The sequence below is a fragment of the Paroedura picta genome, chromosome 5 (genome assembly GCF_049243985.1).
Source record: "Paroedura picta isolate Pp20150507F chromosome 5, Ppicta_v3.0, whole genome shotgun sequence".
Lineage (NCBI taxonomy): Eukaryota > Metazoa > Chordata > Lepidosauria > Squamata > Gekkonidae > Paroedura > Paroedura picta.
Genome location: NC_135373.1, coordinates 95,060,647 through 95,084,009, shown reverse-complemented (window position 1 = coordinate 95,084,009; position 23,363 = coordinate 95,060,647). Strand labels below are relative to the sequence as shown.

At 40.4% G+C, this 23,363-nt stretch overlaps 1 protein-coding gene across 8 annotated transcripts in view; it reads left to right on the top strand.

Moving 5' to 3' along the window:
• The window catches only part of ANKS1B (ankyrin repeat and sterile alpha motif domain containing 1B), a 421,823-nt gene that overhangs the window by 156,062 nt on the left and 242,398 nt on the right, over positions 1–23,363 (top strand). For all 8 annotated transcript variants that reach the window (XM_077339156.1, XM_077339148.1, XM_077339147.1 and 5 more), the window contains 2 exons: positions 8,143–8,714; positions 10,562–10,634. In XM_077339156.1, coding sequence (XP_077195271.1) covers positions 8,143–8,714; positions 10,562–10,634 — 645 coding nt within the window. The remainder of the gene's footprint in view (positions 1–8,142; positions 8,715–10,561; positions 10,635–23,363) is intronic.

Sequence of the window (23,363 nt, the reverse complement as noted above, 5' to 3'; positions counted from 1 at the left end):
CTGTATGCCAGGATGGGACCTCTTGCCACTAACTTTTTTGGGGTCCTGGTTTGCCTTTCAGCTAGCATTGTCTATCTTGTTGGGGTTAACTAACCTCCTCCTTTGCAGTAATTACACTATGACCAATTCTGCACGGAGGCATAGAACACACAACGCATATTTGCGCACTTCCTGATTGGGGACCCAGCGTTATCCTGCCACCTCATCTTTTTGCCTCCCAATGAGGTGGCGGAGAAACAGGATGCATGGGCAACTGGCACATCTCCCCCTGCTCCTCGGGTTGTCAATCAACGCAAGCCACCAAATCCACTAGCAGTGGTTGTTTTGGCAACTCAAACTTCCTCCCTCCCTCCCTCTGAAATCCTGAAATTTTTTTGTAAAAAAACAACAACAAAAAACATGCACTAGCTTAGGCATCATGCCACAACAATAAAACATTTCCTTAGATCTTTATGTTTGGGTAGATTTTTGATAGGCTGTCCATGGTAAGTAGACCCCAATGATTGTGTATTAACAATAAAGATTTAAAACAAAGAGCAAGGATGCCAAGCTAATAGGGAGAAGGCTGCTGCATTACATGCCCCCCCCTTGGTGTAGTGTTTAGGAGTGCCAGCTTGTTGCAGTGGTTAAGAGTGTAGACTTCTAATCTAGTGAGCTGGGTTTGATTCTGCGCTCCCCCACATGCAACCAGCTGTGTGACCTTGGGCTAGACACAGCACTGATAAAGCTGTTCTGACCAAGCAGTAATATCATGGTTCTCTCAGCCTCACCTACCTTACAGGGTGCCTGTTGTAGGGAAAGGAAAGGGAAGGTGACTGTAAACCGCTTTAAGACTCCTTCGAGTAGAGAAAAGTGGCATATAAGAACCAATTCTTCTTCTTCTTTGCAATATGACAAGAAGAGAGAAATTGAGATTTTGCAATTTCTCTCATTGCAGAGCTAACTAGACAAAAACTCACACCACCTGCTGGATAGCTCTGGATTGCTGCTGATGTTATGTGGAAGCAGCACTAAAACCCGCAAGCAATGAGAGGCTGTCAAGGGGCAAATTTCTCATGCAGAAGCGGTCTATGTCTGCCCCACATACCATTATTTAACCCATCTCTAGGATGCAACAGGCCTGATGGCTAAGGGACAAACCCAAGTGGCTCAACTCCATTCCATGGCTCTCTGACTACTTGATGCTGGTAAATGGATTCCAGTGTGGAAGCAGTTTAGTGTTCTGGATTTTGGAGTCCAAAATATTTACATCTGCAGCAATTGATGCTGATGCAGTTTGGAACAAAAACATATCAGTTTTTTGCAGAAACAAATGTATCTGTTCCATCACTTCAACTTTAAATGTGTAAGAGATCATGACTGCCTCCCACTCACTCAGTGAAGTGTCAGTACCAGAGGCTGCTTAGTGAGAGCCTACAAGAGAACCCTTTCCACCAGCCTCAGAATCTCTAGACTTTTGTAATGCAGGACTTCAGCTATGCACTGAGGGTGAGTCCTTACAGGATTCTGGTCAGTGTGCAGAGTTGCCTCAGGATCTCCAGAAGGCAATACAGCTGGACTCAATTACACTCTGGGCTACTTAAGATGGGGTCTGGAAAGACAGTATCACTGGATTAGCCAGTTTGCAAGCGCATAACCCTTGCCGCCTAGACCTTGGATACTCCAGTCCTTGCATGTTTCTGAAACCCAGATCCTGCACAATGACCTCCTGTATGGTAAATCCTGACTGTTATGCAAAGTAGCCTCTTAAGATAAGAAGAGGTAGACCTAAATCAGGCAGTAAGAAAGGATCATTAGGTGGCAAATTGTATTAAATAGTCCTGGATAGGATCTCCTGGTAGATATAGAGCTATATCCACGTAGACAATAGGCTGTTTCCCCCTTTGATGGGTGGTGGGGTTGGGAGAAAAAGAAAAATCCCGTGAGCTGTCAACAAGACACTATTCAATTTGCCCCATGTGGAATGTGGTATAAACTCTGTAATCCCAAAGACTCCCCCCCCCAAAAAAATAGCATTAAGCCAGCTGACTTAAAATAATAGCTTGAGCTGGATAGTAGGTCTGCTAATGTCTCTATTTCAGGAATGAACAGGCTGTTCCTATCTCCCAGTTCTCTCATGATGGCCAACATTCTGTTAATTGCCAGGTAGGGCTAACTAGAGTCAAGATGTATGAGTAACTGGGCAATTGTAGCTGAGATTGGATTAAGGCAGTTGTCAAAATCTATGAACGGCAGAAAATCAGCACACAGATACAAGAGTTAATGAACAGACATGAGAGCAAAGTTGGAATTTGGTGGCAATTGGTGGCAATTGAGGTTGCTAGGCAACTTCAAAATGGTGCCCAAAATCTCACAGTACTATGTGAGATGGCCTTTTCAAAAGATGTACTATCTGTGCAAGCACAAACATTGCTTTGACAGTTTTCTACAAACCTGGGGGAAGGGTATTCGTACATGGAGGGAGGGATGTTCCAGGGTTGCCAATTCCTGGATATTTGGAGGTAGAAAACGGGGAGAATGATTTTGGAGAGGGACCTAAGCCAAGTATAATGTGGTATAGTCTGCCCTTCAAAGCAACATTTTCTCCAGGGTATCTGATCAATATAGTCTGGAAATTAGTTGTAATTCTGGGAGATCTTCAGGCCCTGCCTGGAAGTTAGCAACCTTAGCATGTTGTGTCTTAGATATTTGATCTTAGAATGAGGTGTATGGTCTAATATTCACTAATAGTTCACTAGCCAAAAATCTGGGCATTAGAAATGCCAGAGCTACAAAGATCTTAATTCGAGGTGCCATAATTGGCAATACAGTAAGAGCCAGAAAGTTCAGATTCAGAGCATGTTTGTTGAAAAGCAGAATCAGATCATTCGTTTACCAATTTGTTTCAAAGAAATGATATGCTAATTGAATAATTTATCATCATTAATTTAGTCATCTTATGCTACATACTCAGTCCTCCTACATGTTTAGTGTGCTAAAGGAATTTTTCAGAACTAGCAATTTATCTTCACAGAATAAAAACTGAAACAATCAGGTGTCTGTCAAAGTTACATATTTTGAATCAGAACACAGATAACTGGGAACAGTAATAGATTTTAAGAACTACAATAGCCTCTTATTCTGGCTATTTTTGCACTGAAAAATATATCGTTATAGCTATTTATGCAAGATATTTGAATACAAAAAGAAATGTCATTGTATCCCTTTTTCTCTTTCCTGCCAGAACTCAGACTGCTGTTTGAGTTGTTGTTGTTCTTGTTGTTATTTAGATTTATTACTCACCTCTCCCCGGAGGCTCGAGGCGAGTAACAACATATAAAACCCCAATAAAAACCTATAAAATGAAATCCCATACAAAAATAACAATACACACATATACCAACCACTTCAGCTAAACATATTCATGGGATAAGATAGCCAAGCAAAAACACACAGGCAGGGTTATTAATGTAAGATTCGTCCTGCTGGTCAGCTTTCTGTCTTTTGTAGTGCCTTACAAGATGCAAGTTTCATGAGAAAAGTTTAAGGATACATGCATACATGCATAGATCATAGTTAAGGGAAAGGCAAGAGGGGTCCTTAATGTCTGAAGCTAAAAAGCTTCAATATTTAGATCAGTTCCTGAACTGAAATGCCATTTCTTGATTTAGCTCTCATCTGCAACATAAACTATGTACTAAGGAACACATTTAATTTAATAGAACTACCTATTTGCTATACCTATTTAGTTTGTCAGCAAGAATGGATTTGAGGTCTTTTGATCAATTAAACAGGTTTATTGAATGTTAAAGTTCTCCGAAAAGAGTGGCTTGTAGAACATATCAAAATGGATTATACCTGACAAAAAAGTCTTTAAAAATATAACAGAATATGGATGTTACGGAATTAAGCATGTTAATTAATTTCACTTTCAGTGAAAGAGTACTTAGTATCACCTGTAACTACTCCTGCGGAGCAGTAGTAATAAAAGAATAAGGGCTAAAGGGGAGGAGAAAGGGCAGGCTCTGTCCGGGATAAAAACTCGGAGGGTGCTACTCCATGGCCAAGTATCACGCCAGGGCCAAGCAGCCAATTGGGAGCCGCTTGAAGCTCGGCTCCACATTGTCTGGTTGGCCCAGCCTCACCTGGGCTGGCTGGGGAGTCGCTGCTCCAAGGAAGAAGCCTTCCCCGAAGGTTAGCCACCCAGCCGGCTTCTCCTCACCCTCCGGAAAGGAGGCCTTTCCCTGAAATGAAGCCTTTTCGGCACCCCCACCTAAGGTTCGTTCTGGGGAAAGGAGCAGGCCCAGAATGAAGCCGCGGCCTCGGCTGGAGCTGCCGCTGCAAAAGGCTTTGTTCCGGGGAAAGGAGCAGGCCCGCCGTGTCATCTATGCCCCGGACCTCCTCCTTTCCCAAGAAGCTAGCGCCCGCTGTATTGGGACTACAGCGGGCTTTAAATCTAGTAGAATCATAAAGTTGGAAGGGGGACCTGCAGGGTCAACCCCATGCAGAATGCATGAAACTCACAACTACCTGCCTACCCACAGTGCTCCAATTCCATGCCCAGATGATGCTCCCCAAAAAAACAGAATCTCTAGCTAGCCTGGCCTAGAAGAAATTCTTCTTCTGATCCCAAAGTGGTTATCGACATTTCTCTGGGTATTCAAGAAAGGGCCAGAAAAGTCAAGCACTGACACCATCCCTTCTGTCCACCCACTTACAATCTGCCTCAATTCACAGAATCAGCAGTTATGACACTTGTCATGGCTCTGTCCACAATAATTAAAATAAGTTTAACATTGTCGTTTATACAACCATATTTCATCAAAAGATTTCCCATGAAGCTTGCAATATGTGAGAAAAGTTGTCATGTATTCGGAACCATCTTATGTAGTTTGCACTATCTATTTTTCTGTGATTTTGCATGTGAATCTTTATATTTTACAACGATGGTATAAACTATTTTTAATGTATGTTATTCTCATGTCGGCAAGTAAATATGATTTTATACTCTGGATTGATTGTTTGCAGGAGGTTGGACTAGATGGCCTGTATGGTCCCTTCCAACACTAAATGTTTCTTCTGCACAACTCCTTTGAACTGTGCCTGATTCGAATTCTCAAGGGAGGGGGAAGAGCCCCTATACTGTTCACCCTATGCTTTGTAATTCAGTCCTGACTGTGCCTTCAATGTAGATGTTTGCATTTTCTTAAGAAACTTTAATTCCATGAGTTTACTTATTTAGAAATCAAAGTCTCTCACACCTATCCATCCTCCAAAGCAGCTGTTTCTGGATCTTTATGGTCTGGAGATGAGCAGCAATTGCAGGGGATCTCCAGGCCCCACCTGGAGGTTCACTATCCCTGATCTGGAAATATTCCTTCAAGTTTGGAAGTGGGGCCTCAAAAGTGTATAATGCCTCTACAGCTACCTAACCGGCCACATAGCACCCCCTGACCTATTTCAGGTCAAGAAAACATAGCAAAGAGGAGGTAAGGTTGCCAGATTGGTGTAGGTTCATGTTCTGGAATTCTACCCTACCTAGATGTACATAAACTTGACTAGGATCAAGATAGCTGTGCACAGAGAGACCTCCTCTTAAGGTTTCCAGCTTCCAAGTGAGGCACTAAACTCACAATGAACCATGAGCTAGTGCCTATTGCATTAGAGTAGCGTTCCCCAACCTGTGGGCAGCGGACCACATGTGGTCCGTTGATTAATTGGAGGTGGGCCACGAAGGACGCCTTCTCACCCCTCCGGCCCTTTACAACACAATCTGGGTGTCATTGCAGAGAAACAAGCTCAGGGTACCCATTGATTTGTCATTGTCATGAGTTAAAATTTCCATGAAAATAAAATGTTCCTTATGTTCATTGTTGTCGCGTGTCTGTATCTTATTTTGAAGGGATGTTTAAACATTACCATAGCGATCAGAGAGTGTTAGGGCAGTGGTTGAGAGTAGAGGAGTAAACCACCCCACACACACACACCGGGCCTCATTAAAATTGTCAAGCGTTGACTGGTGCCCGGTGATAAAAAGGTTGGGAACCACTGGCATTAGAGCACGCAACAGGCTTTACTACTCGTATTTAATAATATATGACCAAGGCTTACTGAATGCTTTCCCCCCACCATTATTTATTATCACCATTCTAGTGATTATGTGGCAATTGCTGACGATACCTTCATAGATATTCAGGATATATATCACTAAATTTTCCTTCTGGATAAAAAAGATTGAATTTAGATTGATTAATAGCACAGATGTTGTAATGGTTTTGTTACCATAGTTATGCCACACATTTCAAGCAGGATATTTCATTCTACTCTAGAATTTCTTGCTAGGGCAACCATATTGCTTAGTGTTGATATATAATATGGGAGATATAACTGATTTACTAAAATTTCCCCCACTCCCACAGATACTATACAAATTTATTCTTGGTTTGAAATAATTTTGCTTCCATAAATTAGCTGTAAGAAAAATTGTTGATAATTCTGCCACGTCTGGACCATAATTTTGGAGTATTGGTTTTAGAAAATGAATCCATTCAGTTGTAGACACTGGAAAATGAAATGCAAAAGAAATATATCCTTGCAAGGGGTGGGGGTGGGGAGAGATGTGTTCTTTACTGTAACATCATATAAACTGGCCTTGATGTACAATGCTTTGGTCTTGTAAACCACTTTATTTTCACATAGGAAACTTACAGAAATAGCAGCTAAAGGATATGTGACAAGAACAAACCAAATAGTAAAAAAATATGCGAACTGCTGGGGGGGCTGCCCTGCCAATCTGCCACCGGCTCACCAGGTAGCAACGTCCCTCGGCAAAAGACTACCCCCCCCGGGCCTCGGTAAAATTGTCAAGCATTGACCGGTCCCCAGTGATAAAAAGGTTGGGGACCACTGGTCTAATCCACTGTGTATCACTTCCATAGCAACACTTCGCCTATTCCTGGGGAGTAATGATTACCCCAATGACACCTGATCTATTCATGGGGATTGATGATTTCTTTCTCCTCTCTGTGCAAGGATGCCAGCTTCTTCCTCCTTCTGCAACTCATTGTTTTGCTATGCTCTAGGCCTGGCTGTGCTAGGCTGTAGGCTATCCAGGGCCACCCCTAATTTCCCCACCTCTCTACAGGCTTCAGTGCCTGGGCTGCTTCTTGGTCTGAATGGGCATGACCTGTTTTTTTTTTTGTGTGTGGCTGTCGGATTTAGCTCTTTATTGGGTCTAACGTGAGACTGGGCCCTAGCTGGTGCAGCTGTGCAGAAAGCCTCACAGATGAGAGTGGCTTAGAGTTTGGGACTATCTCCAGATGTGACTTACGATAAAAATAGGCAAGAAGCATTCCATTTTTTCTTTGGTTGATAACATTAGACTCATTTCCATATACACACAATAATATGTTAAAGATATTCCTCTAAACAGATATGTTTTTGTTTTTGTTTTTGTTTTTGCTAAGCAGAACAGCTAGAAGCCCTGATTCTTAATAACTTGCCACTGGCTGCCTGTTTGTTTCTGTTTCAATTCAGAATTTTAGTTCTTTCATCACCTTTGACCTTGCTATCTAAAGGACCATTTCTGCCCATATGAGCCTGTGAAGGAACTTCAGTTTCATCCCAAACTTGCTGTTAATCCATCCCATTAGGCAGCCAAGACTGCTTTGGGGCAAGTAGAGTTACTTCTGTTTGGTAGTCTTCTAGAAACTGCAGCTGCCGTCCTTAGGTTTACAAGGGCTGAGTTATATAGGCAAGAGGGGAACCATGGTGGTAGTCAGTAAAGCAGCTAGATTCAAATCCAGTAGCACCTTCAAGGAAAAGGTTTTTGAAGCATTTTCTTTTTTGCATCAAAGCACCCCTCATCAGATATGAATGATTGACAAGGGGACCTTTGACTCTTGAAAGTTCATACCCAGAAAACCTTGTTGATCTAGAAGATGCTACAGGACTCAAAACTAGCTCTAGTTGTTTGTGCGGTAGATTTCTTGGCTGAAGTTGTTTGAGCAGAAAATATGGGAATGGTGGTAGGGGGCTGTGTTATGAGTTTATAGCATTGTTGATAGTTTTTCAGCTTGTAAGCCATCCTGCAGTATAGAAAACAGTGTAGTACAACGATTTTGAATAGAGTATTAAATATATGAAACCCTTTTTTTTTTACAGAAACCCAGCAAACATCCATGGAAAGTGACCTTCTTGAAGCACATCCTTCTGAGCAATTTGCTGGCCTGCTACATGGATCATCTCCTGTTTGTGACCCGCCTGAAAATCCACTTCAGTTATACAGGGAAACCAGCCCTGTTAATGAATTGCACAACAAAAATAGTTTGAGCAGGAGTATTTTGAATCCAATGCCGCTACAGGAAGAAAACAGCACAGATGTCCCAGTGAAAAAGAAAAAGCCACCAGTTTTAAACAGAACCATATTTCCTTCTAAATCTAGTATAGTTGAATCAAATACACTTGCCAGCATCACAAGGACTGGGGATCAGTGGATAGTTAATGCTGCAGGGTTTGTGGAACGTGCTTGCACACTTGGGAGGATACGATCTTTGCCAAAGACACTGCTTGATATGCATTTATCCAAATATGTTTCAAAATCTGATTCTAACCTCATTTCCCATCCACCCAATGAGCAAAAAGCAAGAAGAAAGTGGAATGAAACAACAGCAGACCCAAAAAGCTCTAGAGAAAATTCTGAAAGAACCCCTTCATTTACTTCAGAATGGGAAGAAGTAAGCCATTTTGTACATACCTGAATTATAAAAATTTAAGGCTGCCAACTCCAGGTTGGGAAATTCCTGGAGGTTAGGGGTTGGTTACCTTTGAATCAAAATTGAGATTACTACTCGACAATCTCCCTGTGCATGGTGGGGCTTTTAATTCTTGGGTCATTTTCTTTTTTCAATTAGTAGCCTTCTTCAATCACTTGTCAATTCCTTCTGAAGTCTGTTTGAGTTTCAGAGGTTATTTGTTTCTAATAGTTTACATTACTGAGGAGAAAGTGCTGCAGTGCCACAAGTATAATAGAAGTTACAATCTCTATAGAGAATTCTGTTATCTTCATGTAGTCTGTGTCATGTCATGGTTCTCAGGTAAAAAATCTGCTAATTGTCCTGAAGACTGCAATTTCCAGACCCAAAGAATATCTAGTTAATTCTCCAAGTTCCTGTTTTTCTTATGAAAGTTAATTACATCTAACAGTATCCCTATAACTAGGAACAACAGAAGAAATGTATATGGGAAAAATGTGCAAGTATAATGGCTTTAGGTGGAACAAAGCTTTCTGAAAATGTAGTCTTTGTAAAGGATGTGTAACGTATGATCAAAAGCGACCTGATAAGAAGGAAAAGGGATTGGGGCCAGTGTATACCAGCAATAATATAGGTGGGCATGGAATCCTTCCTCCTCAAGAAGATTGTTCCCACAGGTGATATAAAGCCATGGTTGTCAACCTGCTATGATCCATCCACCTGATATAAAATGCTACATGCACAAAGCAAGAGTTACTAATACGTGCAGAGCTGGTGCAGAGATTGCTATATAAAGTGTGTGCATATGATCTTTTGATTAAAATTAAATAATAAGGTACAATTTTATATGTATTTTATTGTTTTATTTTAGGCTTTTGTCAGACAAAATCCTGAGGTAATAATAATATGGGGTCTTGAAAATAAGTGTTGGTTTTATGCCCTGCTTTTCACTTCCAGAAGGAGTCTCAAAGTGGCTTACAATCTTCTCCTCACACCAGACAACCTGTGAGGTAGGTGGGGCTGAGAGAACTTTGACAGGATTGCTCTGTGAGAACAGCACTATCAGAAAGTCATCCAACAAGGTGTGGAAGAATGGGGAATCAAACCCAGCTTTCCAGAGTAGAACCTGCTGGCCTTAACCAGTACGCCAAACTGCCCCTCACACCATAACAGGGTAGGCTGTCACTAACCTGAATTCTACCCCTTAAAACTCATGTTATATGAAGCTTGTAATCATTTGGCAATCTTTGTACAGCGCCTCAGAACCTGATATTAGCCCAGTATAGTATTTTTGTTATCACAGAATCATAGAGTTGGAAGGGGCCATACAGGCCATCCAGTCCAACCCCCTGCTCTATGCAGGATCAGGGGGCATCCTAAAGCATCCAAGAGAAGTGTGGATCCAACCTTTGCTTGAAGACTGCCAGTGAGGGTGAGCTCACCACCTCCTTAGGCAGCCTATTCCACTGCTGAACTACTCTGACTGTGAAAAAATTTTTTCCTGATATCTAGCCTATATCGTTGTATGGCTCCATTCTGAGATTTTTTGTTATTGCCATTGTGTACCCTAATGATTTGATATCAACTCACCATAGATCTTGAATTAGGTGCCCTTAATATGCATGCATCTAAGTCTGAGTACAAATGGCACTTTAGATTGCCATTCAAATGAATGAGGTTGAAGAGGACAAACTTAGACTTGGCAATTTTTTTCTGTGTTACTCTTGATTGTACCATTGTCCTTTAAATAATAAAAGCAATTACTATGATTTTGTGCTTATAAAGATATAATAATGGAATTTAATAATTTCCCTTTTTATCTCTTGCAGATTGATAAAATAATGAGTTCCATAGATGCTGGCATTAGCACTGGGCTAGAAGAGATTAATGACGGTATTGCAAGTAAGAAAGAGATTTTGTTTTCTTTGGGATTATTAATTTCTGTGATAGCTAGGAAGATGCTGGTATACTGAGACTACATCATACTTGTTTTGATCGGTGTTAATTTCACTTATCATATTTATGCATTGCTTTTGGTGCCAAATTGGAAGCACAGCCCTAAATGAACAGTCTACTGCTGTTCAAGTTTACTTGGAAACTCCATTGACTTCAGAATGGTTTACAGGACTGCAACACCTTTTTGCATGGCTTAAATTTCATTTGTAGGTTCAATACGAAAACTGCTTGATCCTGTCAAGCTGCCCATGCTTTTCTACATAGACAAATACCACTCCTAATAAATGGAATTAAAACAAAATGAATCCAAGAAAATTTCCATTGTGGCTACTAAAGGATATTAATGGAAACAGTATGAAAATCTAAAGTTGATGACACATGTCCACTGCCTTCAAACAATCATGCAAATTATAAACTTTTAGCATTTGCATTATGATGGAAATCTTATGTCTAGAACTGTGAGAAAAGCGACAATTGAGAGGAATTGTGATCTTGAGACAGGGAATGTAGGTAGACGGGATACAGAGCATCAACTACTGGGATCAGGAGAAATTAAAGTTTTTGAGTAGACATTGCTAAAAACTGTCATGCTTGCCACATTATATGTGACACAGGCATTCACATGGCCATGCCCTGTGTATCTAGGCACTCAAGTTTCTTCAGCAACCGCCGGCTGTGGCTCAATTCTATATGGCCAGTACATTTCTTCATACATAAATGACCTTGCCTTTTGTTTTCATTTCCCTTTCTCTGTCTTTTTTCTTGATATCTTTTACATGTGAACTGAGAGTTGCATGGTAAGATGTTATCTGTAAAAACAGATCACATTGTTCACTCCTGTGATCACAAACAAGTGATATTTACTTTGCTATCCTTCAGACACTCTTGCTAGTCTTATTCTAGTAGACATTATAAAAAAAATTCGCTACCATATAAGAAGTGGTTGGAATGTTTTCCCTTAACAAAAACTTAATTAAGGTGTTACTATCACATAAGGATAAAGAAGAGTGTTTATTATAATGTGACAGCAAAGGGAGAATTAAACTATCCCTGATACTGCTATAAAATGGGCAAGATAAAAGTATTATGAAATTGTCTCAATTTGACTAGTATTACAGGGGCATAAATGTGTCTCAAAGGGTCATCTAAGGAAAATGCTCTCTAGACGAGTTAAAGGAAATGCATTAAAACGTGCTCCGGAAAATGCCCAATAGTACTTTGGTATAAAGATATTTGATAAATATGGAGCTGGAGTATTTACTAACCAGCTTTTCAAGGTGCTGTATGGGCTGGGAAATGCTGCCATTTCCTCCTGAAGTTCTATGTCAATAAGATGTTATTGTAAATGGCTTTGGCTGCTTTAAACCCAAGTTCAATTAGTTGTTCTGGATCAAACCCAAGATACACATTTTTTTCAATAATTTTGATATTCCAGGAGAACTGGGGGGTCACTGCAAGTGATTGTGGAATTAAACCCTTTGGGAAAATGTAAATTTTCAGCCAATAATTGAAGCTTATCACCCAAACACGGAGTTCCACCTTCAATAGGCCAGATTTTTGACATATAACAGCATATCAAAAACATTTGGAAGTTTTATATAATGCTCTCAGAAATCATGATTGAGCTCTTTCAATAACCATGCAGCTCCTATATGAGCACAATTGGACCGACACACTGGGTTGATACTTTCATTGAATTATCCCCTATGACCCTGTCATGCCAGCAACTGACCCTTTGGAGGAGGCACTGGGTAGTATGGTGTCTTGTCCTCACCACCACGGCCAGAGTGCTCACTTTCATGTGTGCAGCTGCCACTGCCACTGTTGTAAGAGGCAGTAGGGAAGGCAGGTGACAATCTGGAGCGTGATCAGCAGGATCCAGGCCCTGACTGAGAAGAGCAGTCGGGGCCTAGTCTGGCTGACACCCTGTCCTTCTTGCCAGCATCATCCCCAACAGCTTTAGCCCCACAGGCCAGCCTGGAGGGCTCACCGGTCAATTTAACAGAACACTATTAGAGTGTCCAGCTCACAGCGAGCTGTCAAGGAAGATGGGAGCCAGGTGAAGGTACTTATCAGCATGAGGTGCAGGCTACATCTGTAGCTGGTTAGGAGCTGGCCAAGAGTTGCAGTTAAGGAGAGGCAGAGCACTAGCCTCTCTGTGGGTACAAACATGAACCTGCCTGTCACTCTAGGACCATTTATGCACTAGGAACTTCACTGCCCCAGCTCCCGTACAGGAGCAAAAATAGGGGGCAGATGAGGCGCACTGGGCCAAATGCTCCCCTATGTGGGTACAGGTAGTGGTGGGGCAACCTGTCACAACTAAAACTCTAGCCTGCAGCCCGGCATAAAACCTCCAGTGTGTAAATGGTGTAGATGTCTGCTCCTGTTCCTGTTCTTTGCTATGGCGAAGCTCTGCTTGATACCCAACTCTCAACTCCTGTTTCTGCTCCTTGACTATGGCTCATTTTCTGGACACTTGACTCGGCTTTCTGGAACTTGGACATCTGACTTGGCTTTTCAAATCTTAGCTCTGAGACTGGTCTCCCATTTCTATTATCCCTTCTTCACCTATTCCCCCCTCCCTGCTTTGCTTATGAACTGCTTGCATGGATCCCACCAAGACTGCCTTGACTTCCCCCTGGCTCTCCTGTTCAGTTGGTGGTGACTCAGCTGGTTGTAAGACGCAGACTGGAGTCTGGACAGCATTTTTGTCTCAGCTCTTTTGGTCAAGGTTTTAGCTATTTGGACTCTCTTGCCCCCGCCCTCTGGGTGCAGGGCAACACAGACCCCAAGATTTTTCCCTCTCAGTCTCAGCAACTTCAGACCCCATTAGCCTATATTTGAAGTTTTGATTTTTGTCTCAATTTATTTATTGTATGGCAGAGTTGCATGCAAGAAGCACATAAAATATGTAGCTAAGTAGATACAACGGTTATGCAAATAGATTGAGCAATCCCCCTAAATACTAAGGTTTTTTATCCATTCAACTTGGGAGAGTACAAAGAGTGCATCACCTTATATTCATGTGCATCACCTTATACTCACGAACATGGAACTTCACTTGCCACACTGTCACTCCAGTTTGTGGAGGTCCTCTTGGAGCTCTTTACAATCAGCCTTAGTTTTCACCTTCCTGAATAATTTTGTGTCATCTGCAAACTTGGCCATCACACTACTCACTCAGGTTCCAAATCACTGACGAATAAATAGTACTAGACATTAGGCTGACTGATCTGTAATTTTCTTGTTTCCCTCTGGATCTCTTTTTAAAAATTGTTGCCACATTTGATACTCTACAATCTTCAGGTATAGCAGCCAAATTTAATATAAGGGTGAACAGATCAACAATTTCACATCTGAGTTCCTTAAGAACACTTGGGTGTATGCCACCAGGACCTGGAGATTTAATGGTTTTTAATTTCTTCTCTGTCACATCAATTTGCCTCAGTTCTTCAGATTCGCTTCCTGAAATAGAGGCTCCACCATGGGCAGGTATCCCACACTTTTCACAGTAAATCGGCAGGTATCCCACACTTTTCACAGTAAACCCTGAAGCAAAAACTCACTGAACTTCTCTATCTCCTCACCATCTTTTGGCAATTCCTTTAATTTCTGTCTCCCAAAGGCCCCACTGGCTGGTTTTCAGCTCTGGATATATTTTTGAAAAATATTTATCACTGTCTTGATGTTTTTAGCAACCTACTTTTCAAAATCTGTTTTGTATGCTAAATTATTACCTTATATTCCTTTTTTTATTCAATTCATTGGGGTGGACCTTTCACCTTTTATTTTTTATAGCTTTCTTGACTTCTGTAGTTAACCATGCAGGCCTTCTTTTAGCTTAATCTTTCCTAACCTGTGGAATGCATTCTTTTTTTTGCTTCGGTTAATGTAATTATAAACAGCTTCCAAGCATCCTCTAAGGATTTGACTCTCTTGTCTTTCCCCTTCAGCATCCTTTTTACTATTCCCTTCATTTTTGTAAAGTTCCCTTTATTGAAATCAAGTGTTACTATTTTGAACTTTAGGGGTAACTTTCCATTGATATGAATGCTAAACTTTATAGTATTGTGGTCACTGTTCCCAGTGGTATAACAACTTCTGTATCTCCCACATAGTCTTGAGACGTTGTGGAATAAATTTTCTTAGCCCTTAAAATGCCATTCTGTTGTATTTATCATGTGAACTCTTTGACTCTATGTTAGCAGACCTCAAAATAATAACTGAGTTTAAGTATCTTGTTCCCACACAATATTGTACTATACTTATTCTTAGCATTAACAGTTTCATATTCTTAATGGTTTAGAGGGATCAAATTAATTCAAAATATGTTAATTTTTAGATTAGGAAATTTTGCTACACTGGCAATTCTGTTTATGTTGTCATATGATTATAACTTTGGCAAATTGATTTTCAAAGCTGTAAATATATATTTTTTATAAAGACAGAAAACAGATAAAACCTGAGCAATTATGCATAATGTTAATAGGAAGTGTGTAGGGATGCTGATACAAGACCCTTTCTCCACAACAATTTTTATATATTTCTAGGAGTTAGCTATAATTCATACAGTTCTGTCATCACTTTGCCTCTTTTCAGAGAAATTAATATTCTACATTATGGAAGATCCACTGAATTATATTTCAGGAATAAATATCTGAAATACATTATCCATTCTGAATGTTGGTCACTGATCATTTGGTGGCAGACATTTTGATTATTAAAGCTGGATATTTTGATTTACTTTTCCTGTTTTTATTCCCCAATCCACATACTACTATTGCTCAAAGATGAACCCATTTGGGGAAAATAGTTGAATATTTACATGCTCAATTCATAGGAGTATTAACAGGTGATTTTTATGCAAGGATATGTTGCAGGACACACAGTAATGGGTTTAAACTTCAAGTACAACGATATAGGCTAGATATCAGGAAAAAGATTTTCACAGAGTAGTTCAGCAGTGGAATAGGCTGCCTAAGGAGGTGGTGAGCTCCCCCTCATTTACAGTCTTCAAGCAAAGGTTGGATGCACACTTTTCTTGGATGCTTTAGGATGCTTTGGGCTGATCTTGCGTTGAGCAGGGGGTTGGACTAGGTGGCCTTTATGGCCCTTTCCAACTCTATGATTCTATGATTCTAGGGATTATATCTCCTACTGTTGGGGCCTGATAGTAATGAATTACTTCATCCTGCCTGGCATAATAGAAGCTCTAAATGAAAAATACAAATTTGTAATTCAAAGAAATTTTATCCAGATATTCAAAGGCTGATGGAGCTGATGATTTTACTTATGTGGACCTTATGGGAGCCAGGAAAGTAGACTATATTCTGGCATCATTTGAGCACTTGACCCACTTCAAACACTTAAAACTGTGCAATTATATGGGAAGTGATCACTCTCTCTCTTTCTGGATGACTTTCTGAAAATCGTTTCAATGAGGAACAATGTATGCTCTATCATCCTGATGAAAATATGCACAAGAAATGGATGATTTCTTCTATCTATGACATCTTGATATTGAAATAGGACCAGTATGTACTGTAAAGCAAGTAGAATATCTTAAATTATATTCATGCCTGGCACAAAAGATTGGCACTTGAATCAGTACAAAAGTTATTACAAGAGTCCAATGTTAAAATACAGGAATATGATCAAAAGAAAACATGTGGTGTACGCTCTAAAGACAAAGTGGAAATTATTAGATATAAAAGTAATCAGAATACACAGACCAAGAAATTCTAGAGATAATTTACTCAGACTTGGTTGGACTCATAGTTTAATCTATACATTTTATAGAAACAAATACACTTTAACCTTCTTAGAGACATCATCACATTTTAGAAGAAGAAGAAGAAGAAGAGTTGGTTCTTATATGCTGCTTTTCTCTACCCGAAGGAGTCTCAAAGCGGCTTACGGTCTCCTTCCCTTCCCTTTCCCCACAACAGACACCCTTTGGAGTGGGTGAAGCTGGGAGAGCCCTGATATCACTGCTCGGTCAGAACAGCTTTATCAACACTGTGGCGAGCCCAAGGTCACCCTGCTGGCTGCATGTGGAGGAGTGCAGAATCGAACCCAGCATGCCAGATTAGAAGTCCGCACTTCTAACCACTACACCAAACTAGCTCTCTTATATATATATTTGCTCAAGATTAAAGATCAGGTACTGGGAAATTTAAATACTATGTCTCACCTCCGAAGAACAAATTTAACAAAGGGCCAGAGATATTGTTTACAGGTCAAGGAACTGAATATTGTAACAATTTCAGAGAATACTTAATGGAATCACACACAAGACTACTATTACGTATTCACCACAACAAAATGGGACTGCTGAACATTTTAACAGCAACAATCCTAGAGACAGCAAGATGACTGTTGATCCAAACTGATCTATTGACATCATTCTAGGGAGAAGCAGTGAACACTGCAACCTACCTTTACAACAGAGTACCTTCTGGAGTTACTTTTGAATTATGGCATGGAAGAAAGCCAAGTCTTAAACATCTGAAAGTTATGGGGGCAAACGTATTTGCACACAAACCCCCCAAAAAAGAGAGGATATATGGAACTCAGGAGCAGAAGATGGAATTCTTTTTGGGTATGCTGAAGAAAGAGGATACAGAAGTACTGAATCCCAAAACACTTATAATCTAAGAACGTAATGTTGTATACATCAATGAAAGCAACATAAAACATTAAATCTGCAAAGTCTACAGAAGAACTTCACCAAGAAACTGAAGAGATCTTATTTGGTGATCTATTTATATAACTACCTATGCTGAAGAACAGATTTCTCAGCAAGAAGAGGAAATAGATGAAAGTGACCCAGAAAAAAAAACATATTGCCTACAGATGAATGAAATAAATGGATAAAGGCAATGGAGGAAGAATTTGAATAACTGAAGAAGGAACATACCTGGAGACTAGTTGAATTACCTCCTGAATGAAAGGCTATTGGTTGTAAATGAGTGTTCAAGAAGAAACTTAACACTGATAAAAGCACAGAAAATACAAAGCATGGCTAGTTGCAAAAGGGTATACACAAAAACCTAGGATTGATTTCACAGAGACTTGTGCACCTGTAATTAAATACGCATCCATAAGAATACTTTTAAGCATTGCTGCATCTGAGGAAATGCATGTTGAACATTTAGATATTAAAACAGCTTTTCTAAAGAGTTAATTGTTTGAAGAAATGTGTATGGAACAGCCAGATGGTTTTAAAGAAAAAGGAAAAGAAACACTTGTATGCAAACTCCAGGAATTCAGTGCCTGGTGGATGAAGAGGGGTGTTGGACTAGGCCTCCGTTCTTGTCACTGAATGGAAACTACAATGTTTGCTAGTTTGTATAAGTAACTAGACTGCTGCGAAGTAAGAGAGAGCCTGAAAACCCCCCACATTAGGCAGAGTTCTTTTTCCCATTGTGAAAGTTCTTCTGCAAGTCTGACAGTTGGTGCTTTTCTGAGATGGCAATCTAGTCAGGAAAAGGTGTTTCTTATGTGTTCTGTCCAAGTGTAATTTACCTCATGTTTTGTGCATAAACTTAGAGCTGAGAGTGTTTTTAGACAAAAAGGCCATTTTGCTGAATCCCAACATGTACATATAGTGTGGCTGAACATGGTGCATTACACCAGCAGTGCTTGTATGTCAAAGAACATCAAACATAGGGAGAAATCCTAAAAGTAACTGCTTAGCCACCTTAAATTGGCATAACAGACACAGGTATGCTATCCAAAATCTTAAAAGACGATGCAGTAAAAGTGCTACACTCAATATGACAGCAAATCTGGAAAACTCAACAGTGGCCACAGGATTGGAAAAGGTCAGTTTACATTCCAATCCCAAAGAAGGGCAATGCCAATGAATGTTCAAACTACCGTACCATTGCACTCATTTCTCATGCTAGCAAAGTTATGCTCAAAATCCTACAAGTTAGGCTCCAGCAATACATGAACCGAGAACTTCCATAAGTACAGGCAGGATTTGGAAGAGGCAGAGGAACTAGAGATCAAATTGCCAAAATATGCTGGATCATGGAGAAAGCTAGGAAGTTCCAGAAAAACATCTACTTCTGCTTCATTGACTATGCTAAAGCCTTTGATTGTGTGGAGCACAACAAATTGTGGCAAGTTCCTAAAGAGATGGGAATACCAGAGCATCTTATTTGTCTCTTGAGAAACCTATATGCAGGTCAAGAAGCAACAGTGAGAACCGGGCATGGAATCACTGATTGGTTCAAAATTGAGAAAGGAGTACGGCAAGGCTGTATACTGTCGCCTTGCCTATATAACTTGTATACGGAGCACATGATGAGAAAGGCGGGATTAGAGGAGTCACAAATTGGGATCAAGATTGCAGGGAGAAATATCAGATATGCAGATGATACCACTCTAATGGCAGAAAGTGAAGAGGAACTAAAGAGCCTGTTGATGCGGGTGAAGGAAAAGAGTGCAAAAGTTGGCTTGAAATTCAACATCAAGAAAGCGAAGATCATAGCACCTGGCCCTCTCAATTTCTGGCAAATAGATGGGGGGGAGATGGCGGTCAATGGACATCTGGAGGGGTGCAGTTTGACTACCCCTGGTATAGACAGTGGTAATGGGGATTGGTATCTCTAGATCAAGGCAAAGGAACTTAAATGTGTCCTTTTAGAATTTTCAAATGTTGATTTGTTTCAGATTGTGCTGCTGTGCATTGCGTTTGATGGTGAGAAGCCAGAGTGACTTTTGTGAACCTATTTTGCAATAAAACAAAATAAAGGGAAATTTCATGTAGAGTGGCTGATTGCTTTCCTACCTTAAGAACCTGAATGGAATTTCAGTGGATTTTCTGGTTTTCTTCCCATTTAGATTTTAAATCAGTAGCTAGGGAAGACATTAAGGCAATTTGCATTCTGAAACTGAAAAACGCTTGTACATCTGCTTCTCTGAAAATATCTACAGCATATTTCACATCCTTAAGACTAAATGGAAGGTTTTTGAAGTACACAGGCTCTAAAATGGCATTCTGTTCCTTGAGGCTGAATCCAGACAATAACATAAATGTATACATCCAAGTGTTTGGAATGGTTACCATCCTGTTCCAGATTAGATAAGGCCAGCAAGGTTATTGCAATGAGAAATGCAATGAGACATCATCTTTTAGGTTAACCTCTCCATCATACTGCTGGATGAACTGTGAAAAACTTTGGAGAGATTTGTATAAGTACTAGTTTTCACAACATGCTAGTTCTCTAGCATTGACGTTGTAACCTGAAATGCAAGAACAGAGAAAGAAATGTTGAAAAGATACTAAAACTGAACTGGATTTCCAAAGTTACTGTGGAGCTAATTTTGAAGGAATCCAAAAAAGAATCCATGTCTTGAGTCTCAGTCATCATCAGGCATGCCACTCAGTTACCCACTGACTCGACTCACATCCTGCTCACGGATAGCTATCATGGGAACTACCTATCTAAAGGATCCACTGGCTTGACATGATCAAAGCCGACACAGGAATGACCATGAACCAATTAAAAGAACCAATCAGAGAGGGGGGCACATGGCAAAGACTTTCTTATAGAATCGCCGAGGGTCGGACACGACTGAACAGATAACATCATCATCACCTATCTAAAAGATGTTCTACATCAGAACAACTCAAACATGTCCCATTGCTGAGAAAAGACAACAGTGCATGCATGATTACACATTGCTTTCTTGTACTTTCTTGTTGCATGATTAAGATACAAAACCTAACCCTTGTAATGTACCCATAACTTGGATACGTGACTTCAGCCAAGGGGGCCTGCTTTTCCTTCTAGCTACCCTTTCCCACTCCCTTGTTCCTTTTGCCCTCAAGTTGTTGCAACTGTTTTTTTGTTTTGTTTTGTTTTTTGGTACTGTTTAATGTTAAAAGGAATGCAAATGATCTTGGCTGGCTTTTCACTTCTGGGTGCAAAGGCATTTGAAGAAAGGTTTCACTTTGTAGTTTAGATAAAACAGCTTTTCCATGGGAATACCATTTGGTCCGCAAATTCAATGGGGGGGGGGCAGGGGTATATCTGTTCCTGGAATACTCTGTGAGGTATTTTCAGCTATTTTGATCTGTAATGGCGTGTTCCTGTAGTTGCTCCCCAAGACTCCCAATAAAGCTACTTTTTAATCCTCATTGTGAAGAATCCTAAATTGACTTTGGTGTCTTCATGGGCATATATCCCAGGGCCATGATACCCCTAAGTTTATAGAACTTCAATCAATTATTCTGAGCATACCTGAACCCTAAGTTATGGATGAGAAAATTAGGAAATGAAGATACTAGGGCCTATAATGTTTAATCCCTTTCGGTCAATCTATCAAAAGAACACTGTTCCGAGTTTTTCATAGCAGAATCTAGTTTCTTAGAAGACTAGCCAGTACAGTACATGGCTGTAAGAGTCATTGCCAGGCTGCAGCCTCCTAACCAATGGGTTGTTCCTTTCCTTTCCAACCAATTCCATAGTTGTCTGTTCAACCAGATTGTTCCTGTTAGTGTATTGCGGAGAGTGACCATTCATCTTTTCTTAATTTCCACTTTTTCCATACTTTCTCCCTCTGCCTGGCTCTTTTATCATATCCCTTTATTCCTCCCCCCTTTATTTTTCAGGCTTAGTCTTAACTTCTTTTCATCCCTGTTCAGGCAGAGGATTGCTGTTATATTGGTAGGACATCTAATATCATTTTGTAAATGCTACTTTGCTACTACAGATATTAAGCTTCATATTATGCTTTCTGTGTTGTCCCAGTAGGAAAGTTTCTTGCTATAGCTTGTAAAACCTGTCATTTGATAGTAAATACAGGGCCAGGATGAAAATTATGTAATTTTAAACTTTATGGCTTTTATATTGAACAGAGTCTGCTATATTTTTAGAACATTGTAAGCTAAATTGTTGATGTTGATTTTATAACTTCCTGGTCTTTGACCATATAACAAATAAACTAAACTATGCTGTCCATGTTCTCCCAGTCAAGCAGCCCTCCTGCAGCTCCTGGGAGGGAAAACAGCCAGGACGGCCCCCTCTGTTCATACTTGGGGGGGGGAGCCCTCAGGGAGTGGAGGGTGACTCAGCAGCCTCAACTCCAGCCCTGAGGAGGGAATTGGCCAGAGCCTGGAGGGTGGGGTCCTGATGCTATGGCAGCCCTCCAGTCCAGATCTGGACCAACAGGCCAAGAAGTACACTTTCTGAATGGAAGTGGCAGAGCTTGTTTGATGCCAGCTCTGACAGCAATGATGAAGGACTCTCTCCAACTCCTGAGTGAGCTGGAGGGGGGGGGAAGGAATGCAAAGGGGGATTGGGGTCTAGGGTGAACTTAGGCCACCCCCCCCCCCCATCAAAGACTCATCAGAGCAACTAGGAGAGGCAAGGAGGAAAATGATTCCTTAAGGCACTCAAGAAGCCACCATGGCTGGCTACATGGGGGGAGGGGATGTGTGCTGGAGCAAGGCACATGCTAGAGAACAGGGTTGGATTGAAATAAGAGAAAAACAGGGTATAGCTACCTAAATAATAATAAATACTTCAAAACTTACCTTTTTTAGATGATGTAATTCAGATGATGTAATTCTGAAATGTTTTTTCCCCAGTTAATTTTAATGACACTATAAATAATAATGAATTTATGACAATGGATTTTCACCAAATCAATGAGAGCAAGACCACATGCAATACTCATGAACTTTTACCAGAAGGTAAAATGGGATACAAAAGATTGAAGGCATATTTTGACTATACAAGTAATTGTTCACAAACTTTCAATGTATGTAAAACAAAAGATAATTTTACTAACCATTTGACAGAAATTTGAGCTAACACCAGTTGTCTGTAATTTCAGACCCATAGGACAAATAATTCTGAAGGTATGTAATATTTTTTCTGCTATTTAAAGGGCAGAATATTAAAAATTACATTCCTTAACTATATAGCTGCTTTTGCAACTATGAAAGGGCCTGATCTGTTTTTTGAAACTTGGTAAATTGGAACTGCTGTTTTTAACATTTTCAAGGGACTGTTGATATTTTTACCCAGAAAGTATAAAGCTGTACAAATTGTATTATCCTGTACACAAAGGAACACATATAGGCAATAAAAGAATATCAAGAGAAAATAACTTTGAAGAAAAGCATAGCAATTACTGTGTTAGAAACAGAAAGGAAATTGCATCTCAAAGTTTTAAAAACTCAGTTTGAACTACTGAAAATTCAACCTTCGGTATGACTGATTACATGAAAACTGTATTTTGATGTGGCTAAGCAGAGAAATGTTCAGGAGCTGTGTTCATCTATTCTCCTTGAAGCCTATTGTTAGCCACCTCCACCTTACTGTGCCAGGCAATATTCTTTCTCAAGCCCATTCTCTGTAACTCTGCCTCCAGAGATCTACATTGAACAGGGGGTTGGTCTAGATCGGGGTAGTCAAACTGCGGCCCTCCAGACGTCCATGGACTACAATTCCCATGAACCCTTGCCAGCATTTGCTGGCAGAGGCTCATGGGAATTGTAGCCCATGGGCATCTGGAGGGCTGCAGTTTGACTACCCCTGGTTTAGATGGTCTGTATAGCTCCTTCCAACTCTGTAATTCTATTACAGATGAGGCAGGCGAAAACCAGACACAGGGCTTTTCTGGAACTTTTGCCTTTAGAATATCATCCTT